General features: G+C 38.4%; 1 protein-coding gene across 1 annotated transcript in view; it reads right to left on the bottom strand.

Moving 5' to 3' along the window:
* LOC149835836 (uncharacterized) overlaps positions 1–18,876 on the bottom strand; it is a 30,027-nt gene extending 11,151 nt beyond the window's left edge. The window contains exons 1-3 of the mRNA XM_090008779.1: positions 18,336–18,876; positions 18,091–18,222; positions 17,828–17,887 (exon numbers count right to left, since the gene is read on the bottom strand). Of these exons, the coding sequence (XP_089864905.1) occupies positions 17,828–17,887; positions 18,091–18,222; positions 18,336–18,497 (354 nt within the window). The 5' untranslated portion in view covers positions 18,498–18,876. The remainder of the gene's footprint in view (positions 1–17,827; positions 17,888–18,090; positions 18,223–18,335) is intronic.
* Between the last annotated feature and the right edge of the window lie 2,357 nt (positions 18,877–21,233).

The following is a 21,233-nucleotide window of genomic DNA, read 5'->3' as shown; positions in this document are numbered from 1 at the left end:
TTAGCGAATATTTGAAGGAGCATGGCATTACACGTAACATTTCTTGCCCTCGTACCCTCAACAAAATAGAGTAGCTGAGAGAAAACACAGGCATATTGTTGAGACAGCCTTGAGCATGATGCACACTGTGGGTATTCCCTTCTCTCTTTGAACCGAGGCTTTCCATACAGTTGTTTACGTTATCAACAGGTTGCCCATGACCATCCTTGAAGATAATTCTCCGTATTTTGTTCTTTATAATTGTCATCCATCATATGAAGAACTACATCCTTTTGGTTGTGTATGTTATGTTCACATTGATCATTCATTGAGAAATAAGTTTCAAGACAGGGTTGTACAGTGCAAGTTTCTTGGGTATGCAGATGACTATAAGGGATACAGGTGTTATGATCCTCATACAGGCAAAATTCGGGTATCTAGAAATGTTGTTTTTTATGATGAAAATTTTGACACTCTGGATTCATCTTCCACAGATACACAGGACAGTTATGATCCTTGGCTCAGTGACTCACTTTTATATGACTTGTTGCCCTATGAGGATTCATCTTCATTGACAGATAATGAACCCTATACTTTCGATGTGGAACCGCGTATGGAAGACATTCCTCCTACAACAACATCCTCACGTTTTTCTGGCCTTGTTTATTCTCATAGAGTTCATCCAGTCAATGATGAGACTCCTCTACGACGTTCCACTCGGATTAGACATCCTATAGATCGCTGGGTAAGTTATGACAATTTCTCTTTGGATTTTCAAACATTTCTAACCAGAGTGTCCAAAGAAACAGAACCTTCCTCCTTTCATGATGTTGTACATTACCGTGCCTGGGTAGAGGCGATGAATGAGGAAATGGAAGCATTGCATGAATGCAATACATGGGAAATTGTACCAAGGACAGATAACAAGAATGTTGTAGGATCCAAATGGGTGAACAAGATCAAGCACAAACCGAATGGCAGTGTTGAGCGCTATAAGGCTCGTCTGGTCGCACGAGGCTTCACACAGCAGTATGGGCAGGACTACGATGAAACGTTCAGCCCAGTAGTAAAATTGGGCACTGTCAGAATTATCATTGCATTGGCGTTACAACATGGATGGTCACTCATGCTTTTCTGCATGGTGAACTAAAGGAAGAAGTTTACATGAAGCAGCCACCTAGTTATAGTATGCATGATTCATCCAATTGGGTATGTAAACTTCGACGCTCTCTTTATGGCTTGAAACAAGCTTCTCGATCTTGGTTTGAGAGTTTTTCCACGAAGATCCAACATCATGGGTTCACTAAAAGTGTTCTAGATCATTCATTGTTCATATTCAAAAGTGATTCAGCTATTGTTTGGGTGCTTATATATGTTGATGATATCATTATTACCGGGAGTGATGAGGTTCACATATCTTGGGTTAAGTCTATGCTAATGGCTGAATTCAAGATGAAAGACTTGGGTCCCTTGCGATATTTTTTGGGTGTGGAAGTTGATAGTCGACATGAGACTATTACATTGAGCCAACATAAGTACACCATTGATATTTTACTTGCTACAGGGATGGAGAATTGTAAACCAATTAGCACACCTTGCCTTCTAAATCATAAGCTAAGTGCTAAAGAAGGCACTACTTATCATGATCCTACTTTGTATCGTCGAGTTGTAGGGATGTTACAATACTTAACATTCGCTAGGCCTGACATAGCATACTTTGTCAATCAGGCTTCACAGTTTATGCATGCTCCTACAGATGTACATATGGAAGGGGTAAAAAGGATCCTTAGGTATTTAAAGGGTACGATTGGAGATGGCTTGATGTACACCAAGGACACAGCTTATATGTTAGGGCATCGACTATTCACCTACACAGACGCGGACTGGGCTGGTGATCCTGACGAGCACAGATCAGTTTCAGGGTATTGCATTCTTATAGGCAATAATATTGTAACATGGAGTAGCAAGAAGCAAAAGGCAGTGGCGTGATCTAGTACTGAAGCGGAGTATCGTGCAATGGCAGCAGGAACAGCCGATGTTACATGGGTGAGACATCTACTGCAAGAATTACAAGAACTGATCTCGTCCTCTATGCTTCTTTGCGATAATCAGAGTGCTATCAATATTGTCTTTAATCCCATCCTTCATTGTCGCACGAAGCATATCGAGATCGATCAACATTTTGTTAGGCAAAAGGTGGAAGAAAAAGAAATTGAACCTGCATATGTTCGGTCAGATATGCAAGTTGCTGACATCTTTACCAAGGGATTATCCACTCATCAGTTTTGGGCACTCAAAGACAAGTTGAGCATGAGCAAAGACCATACTCAACTTGAGGGAGGCTGTTAGTTTTGGATCATGGATCCATGACCCGCACCACATTCCAAGGATTCATCTTGGGATGCGTGGGCGGTGGCATGTTTGTAATTTATTTTTATTATTTGTGTTATGTTATACCCTGTACAACACTTATAAATAATAAGTAAAAGAGGGAAAACCCTATTGCCGCCGACTCCTCTCTTTTCTTCTCTCTCCTCTCTCTTTATCTCACCTTTAACTCTTGCAGGTCGATATTTCTGACAATTTAATCTTATCTACCACAGTCGTGCCAAGCATATTAAAATTGATCAACATTTTGTAAGACAAAGTCGAAGAGAAGGAAATTGAACCAGAATTTGTTCGGATTGCTGATCAAGTTGCTGACTTGTTTACCAAAGGGCTTATCAAGGACAGATTTTAGATATTGAAGGCACGTTGTTCATGGTTCAAAACCATGTACAACTTGAGGGAGGATGAAAAGAAGTCATCATTCACGACTGGGTTTGGATCTTATCCAAACCCAATTCAAGTTTAATTAATTACATATTTAAGCACATGTTCATTAATGGCATATTGTAAATTTCATGTGTAATGGGTATTTTCGTACCCTAGTAATTGTAACATATATTTAATGGGAAGCCAATACCGCAGCCTCTGATTGAGGATTCTGCAGCTCTCACGTATTCTCCCTTCATTTTGTGCTTAGTCTTGTGTATGAGAGAAGGAACCCACGATTTTTATCAATATTAACAAAATTTGGAAACATGTCCATCACAAATTTTTTATATGATTCATCTTTTGTTTTTGGCCTTGTTGCTTTCGTTGAACCAAAGTTGTTTGTTGGGGTGAGTTGCGTGCACCTCAATTTTATCAATTTAGATTGACGGCTTATAGTTTGGCTCTAACTAATGTTTGTTTGATCTCTGGTTTTGTGAGTGTATTGTAACACTGAATTGGACATTTGGTCATTTGTATTATGGATGCTTATAATTATGTTTATTTGTGATGACTCTATTTTTTAAACCATGATGTTTCAAAAGGTTGTGAAATTTAATATTTTTGCCTTGATTTGTAAATCTCTTTGTTACCTTGTTGATGACATTAGTTTGTTTTCATTACAATAGCTCTTACCTCGTGTGTTTTCTTATATTATGCCTCCTATTTTTCATTTTATAAAAACAAGAGATGGTTTTCAAATGTGGTGAGTTACGTGCACTCATTGGTTATTCACACTTTTTGTGTGTTTGTTTTGCTTATATTTGGCATTGTGATTATGCTTTAGTTCTAGTAGCTTATACACTTGTTTAAGTGTTATTTTATGTAGACAAAAGATTCGGAACGAGGAGATACGTAAGAAGGTAGGTGTTGCACCCATTGAAAATAAGATGAGAGAGAATCGTTTACGATGGTTTGGACATATTCGGCGAAGGCCTAATGATGCTCCAGTTAGAAGGATGGAGAAATGGGAAAATATATTAGTTAAAAGAGGTCGGGGTAGGCCTAGGAAGACATGGATGGAGGTGATAGGAAATGATATGAATGCTTTGAACCTCACCGAGGACATGGCATTGGATAGAAATGATTGGAGGAGAAGGATTCATGTGGAAGAACCATAATGATTTTCTTTTTTGGTTCATATCGCCGACCCCAATTATTTTGGGATGAAGGCGTTGTTGTTGTTGTTGTTGTTGTTGTTGTTGTTGTTGTTTAGCCCATTAATGGCATTATGATTATGCTCTTGTTCTATTAGTTGATGCAAATGTTTAAGTGTCATTTTATCTAGACAAAAGATGTTGGTTATTAACACTTTTTGTGTGTTTTTTAACCCATTAGTGGCATTGTAACTATGCTCTTGTTCTAATAGTTGATACACTTGATTTTTGAGGTTCGGAGGTCTAGTGAGGTGATTGTTTATGATGGTCAAACTATTGTTGAGATTTGCAAATATCATTCTTTTTTTTATGTGAAATTTTTAAAATCTCTCCATAAAATTTCTAAACTTTTTGTACTTGTATGAAAAAATGTTTATTGATAAAATTTTATTCATCTTATGTGCATTTCATTTATTATATATATATATATATATATATATATTAAGATTGATGTTTAGCCCATTCTAGGTTATGTGAATGAATCCTAATGGGTTGTGATTTGTGATATTTTTTTCTTTTATTATTATGTGCATTAAATATGTGCTTTAATTGCATGTTGGATATATATGTGTTTTATATTAATTATCTTGTTCACATTGTTGTTAATTATCTCCTCTTTTCTCGAGGGCTCTTTTGAATTGTTATATTTTATATACATGTCGGTGATGATTTGTTATTTTCATTTCAAATACCAAATAGAGTTGTTGGGTTCTTTTTCTGTAATATCGTGTGTTTTTTCTACCATGTTAAATTATGAGATTTTAGAATATTTGGCTAGGTGTTTTGGTAAAGTTGATAAAATCCTCGATTTTAGGTGGCGTCATCTGCGTCTAGGCGTAGCCCATGACCTATTCACAAGACCTAAATGAGCCAATTAAGATTTAGTAAAACTTTTTATTTTTTACCTTTAAAATCGAGAAAAATTTAGGTTAAATTCAAGAGAAATTCATAGGCAAAATTCAGGTAATATATCATTAGATGCGTTTTGAAATTCTGAAAACATTGATATTTCGTTTTTCTGAATTCGGGCTACGGTTGGCCCAAAAATCGCATTTCTTCCTTGATTGCCTTTTGAAATGGTGGGATCCTTGATGTCATGGGAGACCGTGAGGATACTAAACACCGTGAGCGTTGTTTACCCCAAGAACCTGATCGATGGTTCGTGTTCTTGGCCATGGTTGTAGGAAACTTCCACCACTTTGCCTGGGGATAGTGATATTTTGACTCAGTTGTAATTATTGATATACCAAGAAAAGTGGCATTAGAGGGGCATTAAGTGGTGATTCTTAATGTTGTAACTTAGAGTGATGATTTCTGACGTTGGTCGAGGAACATCTATGGGATCCAGATAATAAAATATAAATTGTGTTTAAAATACAACTGGAGACTACCTTGGACCTCGGGATTTCACCTGTTTATAGTATTCGCAAGATTTATGCAAGAACCTAAATGAAATTGCAATAAGCATACTCATACATTCAAAAGCAATGGTTAGTAATTAGATAAAAAGTCATGCAGCGATTATGCATTGGTTCAAGCATCAATTATGCATTGGTTCAAGCATCAACTATGCATTGGTTTATGTAGCATGTGCTTTTTTATTGCTTGTATTAAATTGGTTGATTTTACAAGTATGTCTTAGTTGTGAATTATGCTTTTAAGGATTTTTTTAAACTTATGTCTAAGTTGATGTATGCTTCTTTCCTTATTGTTGGATTTTGAGAGGGTCTCGTACGAGAACTTCGGTTCTTACCCCATTTTTAAAAACTTTTTTCTAGGTGTTGAGACTTAGTCGTAGTTGAGCAACGTGATGGCGGGACCGGCTTGCTGGAGAGGACGACGATTTATGATTTGGTGGTCGGGATTCTAACTGTTATGGGATTGGATTGTGTTTAAACTTATGAACTTAAAGTTGGGATTATTAAGTTAATTTTTAATTGAATTAAATTATGGTTTGATTTAAATCACACTTGAAATGAATGTTGTGTGATGGATATGAAATACGTGATGTGCCCCAGGTCCGTGAGTTTGCTTTTCCGCAATGATTTAAAAAACCTATGTTCCTTTAAAAAAATCCATAAATTTTCAAGGGTGAGTTTGGGTTCGTTACAATTCATGCTCAATAAGATGAATATTTTTTATGTTTTAAGGTCTTCTTTTTAGTTCTTTAATGTCTTGAATGTACTTAGTGCTTGTGTTGTGCCTTTATGCTATTGTATTATCCCTTAGTTGGACTAGTTGGACTTATGTATGTGCATGTGCACCTTGTATTTATGATCTTATAAGCTCTTAAAGGCCCCTATTCTCAATTTCTATATATTTCATTACAATCTATGCATCAGCAAAAAGATGAAGCCATCATGTTAAAAGATGTGTGTGCACTTGCACAATATCTAGGGTGAGAAACCTTCATATAGGGATGCTTAATATGAGGCAGGGTCTTTCCAATGTGATGTATTGATCAGGATCAAAATATTGTCAGCTTTTTAAAATATAACATCTAAAGTTGTTCATCACAGAAATGTCCATCAAAGCATCTGAAGCAATCTTCACTTTTCTTAGAATAAATAGCAAGTAGGGTAATGGCAAAACAGTGATCAAGAACAAACAACAAATTAGAATAGTAATTTTCATATTTCATGCATTAATGGTGTCAAGTAATTGTTCACAAATACTGGGGAACAGTATTAATGAATATGGTGAATAGGAACTTTTTTGAGAAATAAAAAATAAAAGCATGATTTAGCTTTTCTGGTAAGCTCTGAAAGCGTTTATGACAAGCACTACAGTGCTGTAGGTACTCACAAGCAGTAACTTTGTAAAGTAAAATTAAAAACTTAAAAGATAGAGTTACAGATTAAAAGCATGAAGATGAGTACCAAACACTGTCCAAGACCCAATTCTTCATGTCAACAGATGCTTGTACCTTACATGAAGATAGGTCGCCCATAGTTCACATGTAAGGCACATTGGGTGCAAAATGCTTCAAGGCACACATCTCTTAAAACTTGTGCATGCAGGTATGTGAAATTGAACTCAAATCTTCATGCCGTTCTTTCAAAATTGCCATATCAAATATCCATATCCATGTATTTGTGCCTCTATATCCACAGGGCAATAGATAAGATTTGAAAATATCCGTATTGTTATGCATCACCTATCCAAGATTTGTATTTATTGGAATACGATCATTAAGCATGTGGAGAAAGCAAAGCACCTTAGGCTTTGCAACAGAAAAAGGGGAGATTAATTCAAAACCAATATATCACCTGGGTACATACAGGTTGAACTATTTGAAATAGGACACAACCATCAGGCTTCTAGTTATGGACTTGAGGCTCACACTAAAAAGTAGATGTGCATCCATCTTATGCAACTAAAATAAAGACATTGAACATATAGCATTCATAAAACCTAAAGAAAAGATTGAATTGCTGCTGCTTCACATTTGCTTGGTTGTCCTACCATATGTTTACCACCTCAGTATTGCTTAAAATATCTGCTACCTAAATTGAGTAAGACTAGTTGTATCTAGTAAGCTTGAGTATTGTCAGGTGCCTAACTAATACACCAAAATGCCCTAAGGTGATCAAGGTACATAAAGTCAATCCCTTAAACCACCAGGATCCTAGCAATTCACCGCAGTCCGCAGCTGACATCCGGTCCACTCTAAGGTCACTCTAGCCTTTAACTCCAGGTAGCCTTTTCCATCTTTGGCAGCTCTCCCTCTTTACTAGTCACCCCTTCAACGAATCAAATTTGAGACATGGTGGTTGCTCTGATACCAAATATTAGGTGCCTAAATCCTAAAAATGTCCTAGGGTCATCAAGGTGCATAAGTCTAGCCCTTAACCCACCAGGATCCTAACAGTACACAATCCATAGTTTGGCAACTATAACAGTAAGGATCATTGACTAGAAACATCCTATTAAAGTTCTGACAAGAGCTGATTCACTAGTATAAGCAGGTCCATCTCACACCTTGGCAGCCTATACAAGCTCAAAAGGTTTTGGCTTAAAATTGGAATTAACTTAGTGAAATCTCTTCTGTACCATTCACACATCCTAAACTCCAGCCATTCATCAAAGCTTGACATAAAAATCTTTCATTCTGTTCAATGGGATTCCCTGTTAGCATGCATGAGGCAAATGAATTTCAGTAGCCGATAAAATGGATGGATATCTGAATTAATAAAATCAGCTCATATTTCAATAAACATCAACTGTGTCACAAGTGAATACTTCTTCACTTCGAGGTCAAGGCAGGTCTCTACTACTCCCATCATCTTTGACATCGTCAGCAAAGGCCTGGCTGTTCCAATGAGAAATGTTGTGCCCAAAGGCTTCTTTTTATGTTCAATGATGCCATAATTTCAGTTCTAACCCACCTCCAATTTTCTGATGACACTTTTAGTGCCGATGAGTCTTGCAATTAATGTTGTGCATTAGGTCTTGCAATTAACGAAGACAAATAAGTTTTCTAGTACACAAGCTTGAACTAGAGATCATCAAAGGCGTTAATACCACTTTTGGCCATAGCAAAGGTGATTTACCATGAAATACCTAGTGTGACCATTTTCAAAGGTTGTTCAAAAGAAGTGCATTGATTTGCCATCAAGAATAATGGCTACGAGGATTCATGTGCAAAAGCATGATATCTATCCTGTCAGAAAGAATCCCCTTGACAAAGCATTCAATTTCTAGCATCTTCCTACTGAGGGCATGTTTGATAGCCCTCGAGATCCTCAAATCTCTTGGCTCGAGGTGGGATCTGGCACAGGGCACACACCAGATCAGGCGCACACACCAGATCAGGCCCTCAAGCAAACAAGGGATCTCACATCAAAGGATCTGAGATCCTAAAAACCATACAATCCAAGGTTTATTGGTCCAATTAGAGGGAGATGCCGACCAGAAAACCAGTGACCTAAGATCCATCATTGCCTCAGATCTACCCGCTTTAAGGTTCCTAAGAAAATTCAATTAAAATCTTCAAGAATAATGAGATCATTCTTGTGGAAATGCAACATCACTTCCGAAAAAAGAGGACTAGTAGCATGAGATGGTGGAATAGAGCCTCTTAATGTGGGAGGATTGGCATTAGAAGGCTCGACGTGTTAAAGAAAGCACTTAAAGCAAGATGCTAGTGACTATTTTGTGAGGAAAATCCTTGGTTTAGACTTATCAAATATAGATACAGGCCAGTAGAAGGTCCAAGGGGGAACATCAAACGAGGGGATATAGCTTAGTTGGTAGTTGCAATTAAGGCCCAAGGTATCTAAAGTTTCAAGTATGGAAGAAGGATTTAGGTGTTTGCAGAGGTTGGCTAGCAGGTTTAAAAGAATTTATACAAAAAAAAGAATTGAACTGCAGAAACATGATTCCTTCCTATTCTAGAAAGATAGATGGAGCAGCCATTGTACAATTTCTAGGATCTACACCTCATTGTTTAGACTAGGGGTGGCAAAACCTGACACGACCCGCCAACCCGCCTCTTAGGCGGGTTCGGGTTTGGAAAAAATGAACCCGTTTAATAAACGGGTCAACCCGCCTAACCCATTTATTAAACGGGTCGGGTTCGTGTTAGGGGTATGCCAACCCGCCAACCCGCCTGACCCGTTTAATAAACGGGTTAGGCGGGTGGGTCAACCCGCCGACCTGCCAACCCGACCCGCCAACCTGACCCGCGAACCTGAGAACCTGTTTACCCGACCCAACCCATTTATTAAATGGGTTGGCGGGTCGTGTCGGGTTACCCATTTATTAAACGGGTCGGGTTCGTGTTTGCCACAGCCGACACGTTTAATAAACGGGTCGGTTCGGGTTGAGGTATGCTGACACGCCAACCCGTCAACCCGACCCGCCAACCCGACCCGATTGCCACCCCTAGTTTAGACTAACTAGGCATGCATATGGTAAACTACCTTGACTGCAAGGTCAAGGTGTGGGAATAGGGCTTAGTTTTTAGTAGAGAACTTAGGATGTGTTTGAGAATATTAATTCTCAAATCCCAGGCATTGCACATGAGATCGTCAGTTTTGAAAAGTGAGGATCTCCAGCCCAAACCCCAGGTCAGGCCTTGGAGCTGTGTATTTTTCTATATGTTATGCATCTCAAATCCTCACCAAGTAGTTTGAAAGCCTCGAATTTAGGCATGGCTCTCATGCCGCATTCTCATCTGCCCATGCCATGTCAGATCCTCGGATCTATGATCAAAGGCTCTCAAACTCACCCTTAAAGATAGAGAAATTGAAGAATGGAACTGGCTGCATATAATATAAACAACGATAAAATTACCTGAAGCTTGAAGGCATGATCAATCAGGTTCATTCTCCACATAAAAAAATGTGAGTTCATGGTTCATCACCAAGGGCTAAAAATTGTGCTTGTATGCTTTCTATTTGCATATACACAGGAAATTTTGAGGAAGAAAAGGTTCTATATGCAGTTACTACTGCTATTACGTCATGCTCAACCATCTTCTCAGCTATCATGGAGTCGTCATATTGGTCAGTATCCATTCAAAATGGCATGGCCAGATTTATGTTCTTTGTAAAGTCTAGGTCTTCTACAAGGAGTCTGCTGATTGGAAAAATAAATAAATAAACTTCAGAAGAGTAAGAAGTGAAGACTTAATCAGAGATGGTGGCTTATACTCGCAACAGTCATTCCCAATTTATAAAAGATTCATCACAAAATTCAAGAACATTCTTTTGTGCACAAACAGGGAATGGCTTGGAGCTGGATTAACTTAGATTGGCAACAACAGACTCGGGAATGTTATTGTAGGCCTTTAAATTCCATTGTTTTCCTTCTGTGACTTCTCATCACTTGATTGTCACTTTTCTTTAATAAGGTTCTTTTGCTTGTAAAAAACAAAAGGTATGTTTTCTATTCCCATGTTGCTCTATCAAAGACTCCTATCATAATTTTCTAAGTAGAATCATCCTACTTGTTTTCAATACACATCACTTACTGCATTTTTTTGATAGGTGGTCAAAAATGCTAAATTATACCTGATAGCAGGTATATTTTAAAACAAACCAAACACTCACAAAACGCAGGAAGTTTTAAAGTGGTTTGGCCTAAGGAGGTACCTACGTCCACTACTACTCTCTCTCACTCTCAATTACACAGGAGAGAGCAGTTTATTTTATTTATGTTAGAGCAAACAGATACAAGGCTCATCATGGAAGGTACATTAGGAGAATCCAGAAAACTGTTTTTCACCAAGATCACGGTGATTTGTGCAGTCTCCATTCTTGGACTCTTTCTTAATTTTACTATCCTTATCTGCTCTTGCCATTTTTCTTCATTTGCTCTTGGTAACTTCCCATTTGCTGCAGTAATTCCAGCTTCACCAGATCTCTCCTTATCCGGACTGACATGCATATCTTTAACAGCCCCCTTCAAGCTCAACGCTCTAGGGAGCAGGTTGAGCATGCCACTTAAGAGTTTGAATCATGGAGTGGGAAGAGGTTTAGTCAAGATGTCGACAATCGGATACCTTGTAGATATGTATCAAACAATCAATTCCTTCTGGCCAATTTTATCACGGATAAAGGGAAGGTCGATCTCGATATGTTTACTTCTATTGTGATACATGGGATGAGCTGCCAAAAAGGATGCACCAACATTGTCACACCACGGCACGGGAGCAGAACATAAAGTAATTCCAAGTTCATTCAACAAATATTTCAACCATGTGATTTTCGCAGCAGTGTTGGCTAAGGCTCTGTACTCTGATTTTGTACTAGACCTTGATACTGTTGACTGCTTCTTGGAACTCCAAGATATCATTTTTTTTCCAAAATATATTGCACACCCTCGTATTGACTTGCGATCATCTGGGCATCCAGCCCAGTCTGCATCTAAATAGGCATTAATATCAAAGGTTGGTAAGGCATGGAGGTTGAATTCATAATGAATAGTTCCCTTCAAGAAACTCAGAAATCATTTTACAGCAACCCAATGACTCAGTAGGAGCATGCATATACTAACATACTTTGTTGACCGCAAATGAAATGTCAGGTTTGGTTATGGTGGCATAACAACACTCCTGTAGAGAGTTGGATCACTAAAACTGGATCCAGAATCTACACTTAGAGGAGGAGAAATGGCCATAGAAGTTGACACGGGTTTAGCTCCAATCATCCCTACTCGAGTCAAAAGATCAAAAATGTATTTTTGTTGGGATAAAACAATGCTTTGATCTGTAATCCAAGTTTCTATCCCCAAGAAGAAATGCAATGGACTGAGGTCTTTTAGAGCAAACTATGGTCCCAACTTTTCAATAAGTTTATGAATATAGGTAGTTGAGTTAAATTATACATCAAATATTGTAATCTTATGTATATTTTATATATATAAAAGGTGATACATATACATATACTATATATGTATATGTATCTACCTAATTATATATATATAATATATATTCCTTTATTATTAGCCGTAGGGGTAGTTTAGTCATTTCACTGTTCTTGCGCATATTCATTTTACGAATATGCTTGTAATTTTGTTTTTTTTGTTTTTTATTTTTCTTTTATTTCTTTTTTTATTTGACTAAGTCAAACTCCCTTGGGGGGCCACTCTTATAGATGTTGGGCCCCTCCAATGGTCACAATTGTGACCATTGGAGGGGCTCCAACGTCCATAAGTTGGAACCCCCTCCAAGGTCCTCCTTAGTGTGTATAAATAGGGGCTTTTCCCCCTTGTAAATGCAAGGCTTTGAGTCAAAGCCCAAGTGTTTTTCAAATAAAGCTTTTAATTCTTTTATGCCTTTGTGCATTTGTGAGATTGAGTGATTTATGCTTTTGTGCACAAGTGTTCTAAGAGTGATTATTGTGCATGTGTGCACGTGTTTATCATCAAGAATATTAAGGTCTTGATCATAGTATCTTGTTAAAGATACTTTCACAGTTGAGCTTCCAGTCATGATAATGACATCTACGTATATAAGAGCATACACAGTGACATTGTTATTATGCAGAATGAAAAGAGAAGTATAAGTTCTGGATCGTCTGAATTTCATAGTATGTAAGAATGAACTAAGCCGAGCAAACCAAGCTCGTGGGGCTTGTTTTAGCCCATAGAGAGTCATTTGCAATTCACACATATGTCCAAGAAATTTAGGATCTTCAAAAGTGGGAGGTTGGTCCATATATACTTCTGAAGCCGTGGAGGAATGCATTATGCACACCTAAATGACGAATGGGTCAATCTCTACTGATAGTAATGGAAAGGACATGCATTATGGTAGTGAGTTTTATTACAGGACTAAATGTCTCAAAGTAGTCTACTCCTTCTTGTAGACTAAAGCCCTTAATTACAAGATGAGCTTTGTATCACTGAAGGATCTCATCGGCCTTCTGTTTTATTTTGAAAATCCTTTTACAGCCAACAATGTGTTCCGCTTGATAAGAGGGAACTAACACCCAGGTTTGGTTCTTGATAAGAGCCTCAAACTCCGACAGAATGGCAACACACCATCTAGGGTCCTGGCAAGCTTTTTTGAAGGAGACAGTCTCATTGTCATGGTGTAGGGTAGACAAGAGGGCTATAGGAATAGGATATTTGGTGGCATGGTAGATTTTAGATTTCAAGGTTCCATCTTAAAACCTTGTGTTCATGTGATGGGTTCTGGCAAGCTCGGAAGAGGTGGTTTCAATGGCTGGTGGGCTCACATGTTCACAGGTCTGGGATTCATTGGACTGGTTAGAATTATCAGATAAAGTAGTCTGATTTGTTTGGGTGAGAAGTTTGGAAGGTTCAGAATAATTTTTTTGATCAATGTCTTGATTGGGTTCTAAACTTGGTTCAACAGGTTCGGTGATTTGGTAAGTAGTAATTTTGGGTATAATGATAGTGGGACTTTGAGACGTCTCAGATCTGGTTCTAATAGGCCCTTAATTTTTATCCATGAAAGGAAATTTCCCCTCATCAAAAATCCCATTGCAGGAAATGAGCAATCTGCCAAACTTCAAATCCAAAACATGATATTCATGTTCAGGAGTGTGCCCCAAGAAAAAATATTTTTGATATTTGTAATCAAGTTTATTTGACCGATACTCTCTGGGGCAGGGATAGCATAGGCACACAGATTTTCAAAAAATTGCAATCAGGATTCACGTTAAATCATTTTTCCAGGGGTATAACTCCCGTGACTCTTGATGGAGTTTTGTTTATCAAGGACATAGTCATGGTGAAGGCATATGACCAAAAAAATTTGGCAAATCAGCTTGTGCCATAAACGTCAAACCATGTCAACTATATGACAGTGCTTGCGCTCAGCAGCACCATTTTGTTGGTGTGTATGCAGGCAGGAGATCCGATGCCCAATACCACATTCATTCAAAATTTTGGACACAGCTTGATACTATCCTCCCCAGTCGGAATAGAGATATCCGATATTATGACCTGTGACATTCTCAACATGAACCTTGAATGATCAAAACACTACTTGAACATCTGACTTTTGCTTTAGGAGATAAATCCAAATCTATTTTGAAAAAGCATCAATAAAAGTTACATAATATTTGAAACCATTTGTGTTGACTATCAGTGTCGGGCCTCACACTTCAGAATATATTATTTCCAAAGGTCTACTAGCAAATCTAGACAACTTATTAAAGGGTAAACCATGGCCGTTACCTTTTTGGCAAGCATCACAAATAGAAAATCAAATGAATGTTCAAACGGTAAACCAAACTTATTTATAGTCTGATAAACTATGTTAAGAGCAGGATGACCCATGCACCTATGTCATTCTTCAACTGAGGTCCTCTACCCAACAAAAGCAGCCTTATTTTTTTCCCTTAGTTGTCGCAAATTTGATAGAATCCCTCACTGCTTGATCCTTGTACGAGTATGTTCCCTATGTGGTGATCCTTTACAAAACAAGAATCAGGGTGAACTTTGAATATCACATCATTAACCCTGGAAAATTTTTGAACTGAAAGTAATTTTCTGGAAATATCAAGAACATGCAGTATATCCTTCAAAATAAAATTTCTACCAAACATAGAAGATCCCACATGTTTAATGTCCAATCCTGAGCCATCTACAATTTTCAGGGCATCTGATCCTTGATATTCTACTGACACTGATAGATTGTTGGTGTCATTGGTCACATGGTATGTCGCACCACTGTCCGGATACCAATTATCATCCCCAACAATTTGAGATGATAAAGTATGAGATGCTACAAGGTAAGCTTGAGGTGGTGGCGTTTTGACTTGAGTAGAGTGTTGGTAACATTGACTTGCAGAGTGAACACCCTTATCGCACAGCTAACAAACGACTCTAGGTGGTCGGTCCTCATTAAACCTTCCACCTGATCTTCCTCCTCTTTGTTGATAACCTCCACGGTTTCCCCTACCATGGTTATTGGGATATCGAGTCGGATTTTCGGATTGTTGCCTGGAAACTATATTGGCCAACGGGTTAATGTGATAAAGCAGAGTTACTAAAAGCTTCTTAGATAGGTGGGAATCCCACTTCTCAGAAACTCACTTAGGAAGCACGATACTCCTCGCTTCCGAAACTTGATGGGAATCTCAATTCTTCCACACTTCTCCTATGCTTTTCACACGCTTCATCTATTCTTCTCATATGTTTTTTCACTCTACTTTTCATTTTTTTTGTGTGTGTTTTCTCTCACGCTTCTCATTTACTTCCATGTGCTTTCTCTAAATTGGCAGTCATCATTTTTAGATTTTGTTAAAAATTTAATTCTTACATTAAAAAATCATGAAATTTAAGAATAGTCACTTTTATTTTAGTTTTTATTTGTGTTCCATTTCTATTATCATTCAATTCTTATATTACTTTTTCATTCCTCGCTTCCCACTTCCTATACATTTCAAAATGCATCACTTCTCGCTTCCGCTTCCTAGACTGGCAACCTTGGATCAGACTCACTTTCTCCAACTTCAGTCATATGGGCTTCTTGTGTGAGGAGTCCATGAAGTTCACTCAGCATGATTGGTTCAGTCCTAATCTTCATGGTAGGAAATGGACATTTATTTTCCAGTGGAGGCTATCATAGACACAATGAATTCCCTGGCAGCAGAAGAATTCAAGGGCGCTTGAAGACAAGTCTATTATTACTATTCTGATGCAGTGGACAGGAACTACAAATTTTTATGCACTAAGGAAAGATAGTTGAGAGAAGACCAAAGTTGAACTGGTTTCCTGTGCTTTCAGGATTTTCCTGAGTTCTTCTCCCCCTCTGATTTTCTTTTCCATTGTTGTTCTTTTCTTTTCGGTTCCTCAACACTTGGCTTTGTCAATATTGCTTCAGCATGTTCACTTTCTTCTCAACAAGTTTTTTAAGCAACCTTTTCTTCAGCATGGTAGATGTTTCTAGATCTACTCCACTTTCTTCTGACAGCAGTTCACATTAGTCTGTCTGAATTTTCTTCTCTTTTCTCCAATCATTCAACGCTTCAACTTACTAGCTAATCATCCACTTCGTGAAATTGAGATCCCAATGCTTGTGAAATCAGTCTTTTCAAGAAAGTAGCAGCACTCAGCTAAAGGTGAGTTTGCAACAAGGTCAGAGAAAATTCTCATAACTTATAGACTTGAAATCTACAAAATTCTTCCTAGGAAATACTAACAGTGTACTTGGATAAAAGGTTGGATGGAGAAATTAGGTGGCAAATCGGAATTCTCATTAATGAGGGTTTTCCGAAAATAGGAAACACGGAGATACATATAATTAGTGTGCCTCATGCTTTCTTAGAATTCTTGAAATTGTCATTACCAGTAGGGAGGTGGTAGTCTGTATTCTCTTCAAAAAAAACAATATCCATCCTCATTTTTTGAAACAGTATGGAAACAAATGTCATAATCTTTCCATTTTTCTCTCACCTGAAAAAAGGAACTATAAGCCCAGTGACACGCTGACACTCATCAAAATTATCACCTGTGGTATCCAATTCACCATAAACTAAACAGGAGCAAAATGAAATCACATAAACCAACCACAAGGGACCCCTGCATTCTTAATCTCTTCTTGCTTTTGCATATTAAGTTCTTTTTTCCTTTACCAATGGGGGCTCTGCTTGTTTGGCAAGAGCAGTTAGTGTGCCTCTCCTCGTGTTGGGACGTTGCACGTTCGAATCCCAATGGTATTAGTTGTATAACTGGGTAGGGGTCTGCCTAACCCCAGCTTTCTCTGTCAAAAAAAAAGTTTTTTTTTCCTTTTTTGACAGCCCAATATCTCAACAAAGTGATAAGAAAAATCATCCTAAACCCCACCCCTTCAATAGAGTGGCAAAGCCATTGGACCAACAGTTAGCTCATTCTTTTGGCTTTGAGCTTGAAGAGGCCTAAAAAACTGAAGTCATTTTAAATGGTTTTCTGAAAAGATGGTTTTCATCCAATCAATAATTGGTTATCACAAATATTACCATCAGGTAGGCCAAAGAAGTACTATACAAATGTCATTTTTTACAACAAAAGTTTGTGAAACAGATATTCCACACTTCCACAATCACAAGTATGCATTTGTGGCCTCGTAAGGAAATGCTCCTTTATATGTCCAAAAAGATAATTAAAAATGTATATTGACCAAATATGAAACTCTCCATTAAAAAGATTCCTAATGCTTGAGCTGTTCATCATGCCCTTTATTCAGGAAAAAAGAACCCTCCAAAAATACAACATTCAATATAATCAAATCAAACACCCACCATATCCAATATTCGTAGTCAGCAAAACGAACAGAAAATCTGAAGTAAAAGACCACATAAAAGAGCAAACTACCAAGCACTTGCAATCACTCAAGATAGAGAAACGATTTACTAAACACAAGCATGCTAATGAGCTGACGCCACAGATGATGGTACAGAGAGAGACAAAGACCACACCTGAGAGCTCTGCACTTCAGACTTGAATTTGGATAAGTTAGCTTCTTGAATCATTTGGCTCTGTCACAATAAACAGTATCAGATTGGCAAATCTTCATAACAAATAGCAATAGGATCCATAATACACATTTAAAAAACAAAACAAAAAAAGGAGAGAGCCCCAAACGAAGTAGAGCCAAAAAATGCATAATTTTTCAAATTTAAGAAGAGAAAAGGAAGAAAATGCACAGAGAATCAATCATGGGTAACGCCAAAAATCCTACCTTCTGCATCTCCCCTTTAGAAGCATATGACTGAGCTACATTCTCCAAACTATCATTCAAAACCTCCGTTATCGCGGCAGTGATGGCTTCAGCATGTTTCGACGGCACTCCTTGCCCTTCTAATGTCCTAACCTGATCAACCAGACAAAAGACGAAGATGGAAACCATCTTAATCATTCAGAACACCAATCTCCCAATTCTCTCAATTCGCGTCTATCCAGAAACTGAAGAACACAAAAGATTACCAATGCCAAGGTGTCCACGAGGAATGCCCGCTTCCCGTTGGATTTTACGAGCTGCGACATCCCCCGACTCTGAAACCCGACATGCCCAACATTGCAATTCACCGCCGAAGTTCTCGCCAGGGCCTGCAGCACCGCTCTTCGAGCGGCAACGACGCCGGCCATCCGTTTCCCTCCACCTCCCCAATCGAGCAAACGACTCAAAGAGAACCAAAGCCCGATATACTCCAAAGGAACCAAAACGAAAGCCCCCTTTAGATGAAACAGGGCACTAGAGGAATTGCGGCGATTCTTTCATTGATTCGTACCAGATTTCGGAAAACTAATCAATCCCCAAGAAATTTTGGCACTGTAAAAAAGCAAGGTGGGCAAAAAGACCGAATGAAAACCCGTCGTCGGTTCGCTACAAGCAGCAACGTCTATGGAAATGCACACACACAGAGAGAGAGAGAGAGAGACCAAAAAGAAAACCTTATTTGCTTGCCGTAGGAGAAGAAGAAAGAAGGGGAGGGGGAGAGAGGTTTGCGGTCTGCTGGTGGAGAGATTTGCTATTTGCCAAAAACGTCCTAAAAAGTCTCGATGCTGGTTGGTTGTTTTCTTGTAGGCCACGTTTTTTTTCGGGGTGTCCCATAATATGGGTTTTTTGGGCTGGACATCCAGTCTAATTGAATCCATTTAGCAGATTTGGTAAACCCCTCCCTGATATCAGTTAAATTGCCAAGTCTATCCCTCAAATCGATTTGCATCTGGATTTGACTAGTGTTGTTGGAACTTTGAAATGTCCTAGATCTCCTATCAAGGTGTGGACTCCACATAAAAGGATGTAAATGGGTCGGATTCAAGATGGAGGTTTTGAAATTTTTTACTGTTCTAAATTCGATTCCATTCCAAATCCCCATGTGTCTAGTTGTTCTGGATCCGAGCCGCTTTCATGGCTCCTACATAGTCCCTCAAGGCCACGGATCTTTAGCCCAATGGTAGGGTTCGGACTAGAGATATCCTTGAGAGCCCATGATCTCTTGGCTGAGATGGAGGGATTCAAACGCACCTCAAGGGTATGTTAAGATTTACCAAGTAAAGTTACTTATGTGAATCTTGACATTTTTCTTACTTTATTGTTGCAATTTGTTTGTTTCTTATTTTTATTGTATTCAATTGTAGCTTTCGTCTGTAATCTTATGGTAGATAGGATTGGATTCTAGCATTTATATCTGAAAAGACCTCATCATCCCATAAGAGAATAGGAAGAGTGCACATTCTTTAATCTAAGATACACTGAACTTCAGTTTTCATCTCCCAAGGTTTTCCTCTATCGTTTTGATATGTTAAGCTTCACATGGTATCAGAGCGACGGCTCTGATCCTGGTCACATCGTCTTCCTTGGTTTGTTGGTGTTGTGGTCGATGAAGAAAGAGATCTCTTCTCACCGACTCTTGCTGTCGTGTCTTACAACAAGCTGCATATTCTTCTCAAGCTCTTTGCACCAACTGCTACTGTTGTGACCTCCGGCAAGTTGCGCCTTCTCAACACCTCTTTGCCGCTGTCACTCGTTCATCCGGCCGGTTGTGTTTATCATCTCTAGTCAATTAAAATTCATCGAAAATACATATCCAACAGTTTATTCCTAGCAAATTTACCATGCTGAACACATCTACATGGTTGGATTTACAAAAAAGACTTTGGAAATGCCATATTTCTAGTTCTCATATTCTGGTTACTCTATCCTGTTAACTTCCAAATGTGATTAGCTCAGTTTACATAAAGGTTAGACCATAATGGATCAGGTATCCAACCTATTACGATGAACCTGAACGTGCCCAAATAACAGCTAGGTTCATCTTTGATTCGATAAAAAAGAAGCCCAAACCCGACCCTTATAATTTAAGAGTATTTACCAAAAAATACTTGGGCCGTGTCGTTTAAGCCTGGACCAATTAACGGGCCAGGCTTGTTGTGCTCTGTGTATTACACAGTGGCCCAACCCTATTCGGGCTTGATTATTTAATGGGACAGAGTCCGGCCCGAGTTTTATCAGGCTGCAGCTGCATTTCGCTGCCGGCACCCGACTTGTTACGGGCCAGGTACCGAACAGCTCATTGGGCAACCAGCCTGGTGGGTTCATCGCTGCTACGTCTTATTAAATCAGATCTGGTCATATTTATAACGGATAGGAACCCGAACCATTTGCATTTATATGGTGGAAGTCACGAGTATTTTTGGTTGACGTATTTTATGTTTTTTTAAAATCCATTCAGATAAAGTGCCCGGTTAAATGTAATAATTTTAATTTTTGATAGTTTTTTGTAAATAACAGAAAAGTTATAACTTTTTATTAATTTCTTTTTTAATTTTACATAAAAATAAAGCAATAAAGAGGGAAAAGGAGCCGTCATTGACTTGTCCTCTACGGTTTCTGCAATCACATTTTCCAGCATGTCGTGGCTTAAATGGTGACTTGCTGGTCAAATGTGGTTAGATGCCTATAATCTGGTCAATTGTTTGGTTTTTGGCTTGTTATGGCAAAAATTAGGGCTGGTAAACGAGTCGAGCCGAGCTTGGGTTGTTCCGGCTCAGCTCATTAAGGGTACACCTTAGCTTGAACTCGGCTCATCAGCTTGTCATGAAGTAACCTGAGCCCGAGCTTGTTACCAGCGGAGCTTGGAGAGCCGATCATGAGCTAGCTCATATTTTTTAATATTTTCAAGTGTTTTTTTAAGCTTGATAATATATAGAAATATATAATACATATAATAAATATATAAAATTCACATAATTTATAGTATATAATATGTAAAACGACCCTATACAAGCCGAGCCAAGCTTACCATGTTCATGCTCGGCTAGTTTACCTAAACAAGATGGCTCACAGCTCTGCTCGCTGAGCTCAATTTTCAAGCCAAG

The sequence above is a fragment of the Nuphar pumila genome, chromosome 6 (genome assembly GCF_984573655.1).
Source record: "Nuphar pumila chromosome 6, dmNupPumi1.hap1.1, whole genome shotgun sequence".
NCBI classification, from domain to species: Eukaryota; Viridiplantae; Streptophyta; class Magnoliopsida; order Nymphaeales; family Nymphaeaceae; genus Nuphar; species Nuphar pumila.
Note: the sequence above shows the minus strand (reverse complement) of the source record. Positions and strands in the feature narration are given on the sequence as shown.